We start from the raw sequence: 6,512 nt of genomic DNA, 5'->3' as shown, positions 1-6,512 counted from the left end.
GCATTTTTCCCATATTTTTCCGGGTGAATCCGCACCTTTTTGGCTTTGGGGAAGAAGGGCAGCCACTTGTCCCTCTCGGGGATTTTCTCGCTCTCACGGCTGCGCCACTCCCGGCCCCGGATCCCGGCGTGGGCCATGAACGTGCTCAGGGCGAAGGCCAGGGCTGAGCTGGGGAGAATTCCCAAAATTCCAGAGGTGGGAATGGGAAAATGCGATTTAAGAGAGTGGAATTCCCAAAATTTGGGAGTTGGGAATGGGAAAAGGCGATTTCAGAGAGTGGAATTCCCGAAATTTGGGATTTGGGGATGGAAAAATGAATTTCAGAGGGAGGAATTCCCAAAATTCGGGAGTTGAGAATGAAAAAATGCAATTCCAGAGGGAAGAATTCCCGAAATTCCAGAGTTGGGGATGGGAAAATGTAATTCCAGAGGGAGGAGTTCCCAAAATTCCAGAGTTGGGGATGGAAAAATGCGATTTCAGAGGGAGGAATTCCCGAAATTCGGGATTTGGGGACAAGAAAATGCAATTCCAGAGGAAGGAATTCCCAAAATTCAGGATTTGGGGATGGGAAAATGAATTCCAGAGAGTGAAATAAAGAAAATCTGGGATTTGGGAATGGAAAAATGTGATTCTAGAGGGAGGAATTCCTGAAATTTGGGAGTTGGGAATGGGAAAAAGAATTCCAGAGAGAGGAATTCCCGAAATTCGGGAGTTGGGGACAAGAGAACACAATTCCAGAGAGAGAAATTCCCGAAATTTGGGATTTGGGGATGGAAAAATGCGATTCCCAGGATTTTCCCGGGGGAAGCGCCGCTCACCTCCGCTCCTCCTCGTACTTGGACCTGGGGAAAACAGGGATTGGGAATTTCCATGGGATCACAATCCTCTCCCAGATCCCAAAATTCCAAACCCCAAATTCCCAAAATCCCAAAATGCCATTCCCAATCCCAAATTCCCATTCCAAATCCCAAAATCCCATTCCCACCCCATCCCAATCCCCAATCCCTGCCTCCTCCCCGATCCCATTTCCCGCTGTTCCTGCCCTGAATCCCGTCGGGAATTCCCAAAATTCCAGAATTCCTGAATTTCCCCCAAATCCCACATTCCAGAATTCCCAAATTTCCCAAATTCCCGGGATTTCTCACTCACAGGATGTCCCCGAGGTGTCCCATGTGTCTCTCTGCCAATGCTCTCTCCCTGTGCCCGTTTCCATTTACCCATTCCCACATTCCCAAATTTCCCCGAATTTCCCGAATCCCGTGAGGATTTCCCACATTCCAGAATTCCCAAATTTCCCAAATTCCCGGGATTTTGGCTCACAGGATGTCCCCATGTGTCTCTCAGCCAGTGCTCTCTCCCTGTGCCCGTTCCCATTTACTGATTCCCAATTTCCCGATTTTTCCCCAATTTCCCGAATCCCGTGGGTAATTCCCACATTCCAGAAATCCCAAATTTCCCAAATTCCCAGGATTTCTCACTCACAGGATGTCCCCGAGGTGCCCCATGTGTCTCTCAGCCAGTGCCCTCTCCCTGTGCCCGTTCCCATTTACCGATTCCCAATTTCCCGATTTTTCCCCAATTTCCTGAGTTCGGTGGGTAATTCCCACATTCCAGAATTCCCAAATTTCCCAAATTCCCGGGATTTTGGCTCACAGGATGTCCCCGAGGTGTCCCATGTGTCTCTCWGCCAGTGCTCTCTCCCTGTGCCCGTTCCCGTCGAGCTCCTGCAGTTCGTTCTCTCCGTACAAACTGCCCAACCCCAGCGTCCGCTTCGTCCTGGGGGAAAAAACACCACATTTGGGATTTTCCTGAGGAAAATTGGGAATTTCACAAAATTTGGGATTTTTCCTGACAAAATTTGGGGATTTTCTGAGTAAATTTGGGGTTTTTCTGACAAAATTTGGGGCTTTTCTGACAAAATTTGGGGCTTTTCCAGATGAAATTTGGGATTTTTCTGACAAAATTTGGGATTTTTCTGACGAAATTTGGGATTTTTCTGACGAAATTTGGGGCTTTTCCGGCAAAATTTGGGATTTTTCCGATGAAATTTTGGGATTTTCCAAGAAAATTTGGGGCTTTTCTGACAAAATTTGGGACTTTTCTGACCAAATTTGTGATTTTTTTCTGACAAAAATCAGAATTTTTTCTGACAAAGTTTGGGGTTTTTCTAACAAAAATTAGAAGTTTTTTTCAACAAAATTTGGGGATTTTTTTCCTCGAGAATTGGGGATTTTTCCCCCAAATTGGGGATTTTTTCCCCAAAATTTGGGAATATTTTCCTCCTAAAATTTGGGGATTTTTCCCCCTGATAATTGGGGATTTTTTTCCCCAAAATTGGGGATTTTTTTCCCCAAAATTTGGCGATTTTTCCCCAAAATTTGGCGATTATTTTCCCCCAAAATTTAGGAGTATTTTCCTCCTAAAATTTGAGGATTTTTTTCCCAAAATTTGGGATTTTTCCCCAAAATCTGAGCCCCACCTGTAATCCTGGAGCTGCTCGTGGATCTCGGGCAGCGTCGCCTCCTGCGCCTCCTTCAGCGCCGCCCGCGCGTCCTCCCCCGCCCGCAGCCGCACATCTGGGGAGAAATCCGGGAATTTGGGGAAATTCGGGAATATTTGGGGAAATTCGGGAATATTTGGGGAAAATTGGGGAATATTTGGGGAGAATCGGGGAAAATTTGGGGAGAATTGGGGAAAATTTGGGGGAAATTCGGGGGAAATTCGGGGGGAAATTAGGAAAATTTGGGAATATTTGGGGAAAATTTGGGAATATTTGGGGAAATTTAGGGTTATTTGGGAAAATTTGGGGAATATTTGGGGAAAATTGGGGGAGAATTCGGGGAAATTTGGGGAATATTTGGGGAGAATCAGGAAAATTTGGGAAAAAATTCAAGGAGAAATGAGGGAAAAATCAGGGAAATTTGGGGGAAATTTGGGAACATTTTGGGGAAATTCGGGGAAAATTTTGGGGAAATTCGGGGGAATTCAGAGAAAAATCAGGGAAATTTGGGGACAATTTGGGGAAATTTGGGGGAGAATTTGGGGGAATCAGGGAAATTTGGGGAAATTCAGAGAAAAATCAGGGAAATTTGGAGACAATTCAGGGGAAATTTGGGAAAATTTGGGGAATATTCGGGAAAAATTTGGGGAAAATTCAGGGAAAATTTTGGGGAAAATTTGGGGAAAATTCTGGGGAAATCCAGGAAAGTTTGGGAATCCCAATCCTGACCCCCCTGGGCTCCTTTTCCTTTGGAAAATTCCCAAAATTCCTGCAAAATTCCCGGCGCTCACCGATCTCCGCCAGGAGCTGCTCCGGAATCTTCACCCGGAGGGGCTGGAAAAGATGGGAAAAAAGGGAAAAAATTCAGGTCTGAAATCCCAGGAATCCATGGAATTCCAGGTGGGAATTCCCAAATTCCAACAATTTTCAGGGATCCTGGATCCCTCTTTTCCTTTCCAGGACAATTTTCCCGAAAATTCCTGGGAATTCCCTCGATCCCAAAATCATTCCAAACCCTTCCCAAAATTACAAGAAATTCTCTCCTTCCAAGGGAATTTTGAGCTCCTGGATCCCCATTTTTCCTTCCAGGACCCTTTTTTCCCAAAATTCCAAGAAATTCCCTCCTTCCCACCCCAAAATTCCGCCCCTCACCGCGTTCCTGTCCAGGAAGATGTTCCAAATGTCCCTTCCCAAATTTCGGGAATCTTTGGGATTGCTCTGCTGGAAAACGTCGGCGCAGAGGTGGAAAAGCTGCGGAAAAATTCGGGAATGAGGAAGGGAAAAATTTGGGAATGAGGAGGGGAAAATTTGGGAATGAGGAGGGGAAGATTTGGGAATGAGGAGGGGAAATTTGGGAATGAGGAGGGGAAATTTGGGTATTAGAGATGGAAAAATTTGGGAATTAGAGATGGAAAAATTTGGGAATGAGGAGGGGAAGATTTGGGAATCAGAGAGCGAAAACTCAGGAATGAGGAGGGGAAAAATTTTGGAATGAAAAGAGAAAAATACAGGAAATCCTGGGAATTCTTCTCCATCCTTATTCCCAAAAATATTCCCGGAAGGTGGGAATGAATTCCCAACCCCTGGCACCTCCCAGGCCAATCGGAAATTCCTGGAAAATCCTGGGAATTTTCCTCACCAGAGGGCTGGGATCAGCCTGGGAGAAAAGGAAACGCAGGAAAACCCCCAAATGGGCCGGGCGGGATTTGAGCGTGGGCAGATCCTGGAACACGGAATCGCTCTGGAAAAATGGGAAAAAAAACGGGAAAAATGGGAATTACAGCGGGATCCTGGAACAGGGAATCGCTCTGGAAAAACGGGAAAAAAATGGGAATTACACCGGGATTGGGAAAGAATGGGATCAGGCAAGAGTGGGAATTACACCGGGATCAGGGAAAAATGGGAATTACACTGGGATATGGATCCCATCCCAAATCCCATCCCAAAATGCCAAATCTCATCCCATTCCATTCCAAAATCCCATCCCATGGATCCAATCCAATCCCATCCCAAATCCCATCAATCCCACCCACAGAAATCCTGGAATCCTGGAATCCCAGAAATCCCGGAATGCTCCGCCCAAGAAAAGCCCCTCAGGACTCCTCGAAATTCCCAAGTTCCCAGAATTCCCAAATCCCCAAAATTCCCAGAATTCCTGGAATCCCTGAAATCCCAGATTCCCACCTCGTTGTTGCAGTCTCCGGGCTCACAATCCTCCTCGGGGCCGATGATTTGGGGCCGCCCTGAGCCCTGGATGGGAAAAAAAATCCCAAAATATTCCAGAAAAAAAATGGGATTGGGAATGGGAATGGGTCAGGATCCACATTGGCATTGTTGGGATATTCCTAGGACCTTCCCAGCCATTCCCAGGATATTCCCAGAATTTCCCAGACATTCCTAGCACATTCCTAGGACTTTCCACCATATTCCCTGGATTTCCCAGGATATTCCCAGAATTTCCCAGGATATTCCTCGATATTTCCAGGCCATTCCCAAACCATTCCCAGAACATTTCCAGGATTTTCGGGGATATTCCCAGCACATTCCCAGGCCATTCCTGGGACATTCCCAAACAATTCCCAGGCTATTCCCAGCACATTCCTGGGACATTCCCAGCAGATTCCTGGACATTCCCAGGATATTCCCGGTCATTCCCAGACCATTCCCGGATATTCCCAGGAGATATTCCCGCCATTCCCAGGACACATTCCCGGCCATTCCCAGGATATTCCCAGGATACATTCCCGGATATTCCCAGGATACATTCCCGGATATTCCCAGATCATTCCCAGACCATTCCCAGCACATTCCCAGGATACATTCCCAGATATTCCCAGGATACATTCCCGGATATTCCCAGATCATTCCCAGACCATTCCCAGCACATTCCCAGGATACATTCCCAGATATTCCCAGGATATATTCCCAGGAGATATTCCTGGATATTCCCAGGAGATATTCCCAGATATTCCCAGGATATTCCCGGTCATTCCCAGACCATTCCCGGCCATTCCCAGGATATATTCCCAGATATTCCCAGGATATTCCCGGATATTCCTAGATATTCCCGGCCATTCCCAGACCATTCCCAGGATATATTCCCAGTATATTCCCAGCACATTCCCAGGCCATTCCCAGCACATTCCCAGGACATTCCCAGACCATTCCAGGATATTCCCAGCACATTCCCAGGACATTCCCAGCACATTCCCAGGATATATTCCCGGATATTCCCGATATATTCCCAGGATATATTCCCGGATTTTCCATCCCACCTGCAGCGGGGGCAGGGCCCCGTCGGAGCAGAGCCGTCGGTGCTGGGGCCGCCGGGGAGTGAGGAGAGGTGACGAGAGGGGGCTCAGGGCATCCGGGAGAGCCTGCAGGGACCCAAATTAGCCCAAATTAATTATCCCAAATTATCCTGGAATTCATCCCAAATTATCCTGGAATTTATCCCAAATTATTCCAAATTAATTATCCCAAATCATCCCAAATTAATTATCCCAAATGGTCCTAAATGATCGCGATTTATCCCAAATAAATTATCCCAAATTATCCCGGAATTTATCCCAAATTATCCCAAAGTAATTATCCCAAATTATCCCAAATTTTCCTCAATTTCCCCCCACTCTTTTCCCCGTTTTTCCCTATTTTTTCCCATTTTTTCCCATTTTTCCCCCATTTCTCCCCATTTACCTCTCCGAGGGACGGCAGCCGCTCCGTTCCTGACTCCAGCCCGCTTTGCCCAATTATTCCCATTTTTTCCCCTATTTTTTCTGGGTTTTTTCCCATTTTTTTCCCCATTTTTCCCCAATTTCTCCCTGTTTTTCCCATTTTCCCCATTTTTTCCCCCTTTTTTTACCTCTCCGAGGGACGGCAGCCGCTCCGTTCCCGACTCCAGGCCGCTGTCCCCGTCCTGGGAATCYCCGGAAAATCCCCGGCCCTGGATCCGAGGGGACCCCGAGCCTCGATTCCGGAAAACATCGGGATCGGGACGCCCCAAATCCTGGGA

General features: G+C 47.0%; 1 protein-coding gene across 2 annotated transcripts in view; it reads right to left on the bottom strand.

Annotated features, from left to right (window-relative positions):
• The window catches only part of LOC130587490 (rho guanine nucleotide exchange factor 11-like), a 4,772-nt gene extending 3,223 nt beyond the window's left edge, over positions 1-1,549 (bottom strand). The window contains exons 1-3 of one of the 2 annotated variants that reach the window (XM_057388471.1): positions 1,483-1,549; positions 819-842; positions 36-168 (exon numbers count right to left, since the gene is read on the bottom strand). In XM_057388471.1, coding sequence (XP_057244454.1) covers positions 36-168; positions 819-842; positions 1,483-1,505 — 180 coding nt within the window. In that variant the 5' untranslated portion in view covers positions 1,506-1,549. Of the gene's footprint in view, positions 1-35; positions 169-818; positions 843-1,149; positions 1,206-1,482 lie in introns of those variants that run through there. The other variant, XM_057388470.1, reaches the window with a different exon arrangement.
• Between the last annotated feature and the right edge of the window lie 4,963 nt (positions 1,550-6,512).

This window comes from Malurus melanocephalus, unplaced genomic scaffold (genome assembly GCF_030028575.1).
Source record: "Malurus melanocephalus ecotype Western Australia unplaced genomic scaffold, MMel_1.1 scaffold_1975, whole genome shotgun sequence".
NCBI lineage: Eukaryota > Metazoa > Chordata > Aves > Passeriformes > Maluridae > Malurus > Malurus melanocephalus.
Note: the sequence above shows the minus strand (reverse complement) of the source record. Positions and strands in the feature narration are given on the sequence as shown.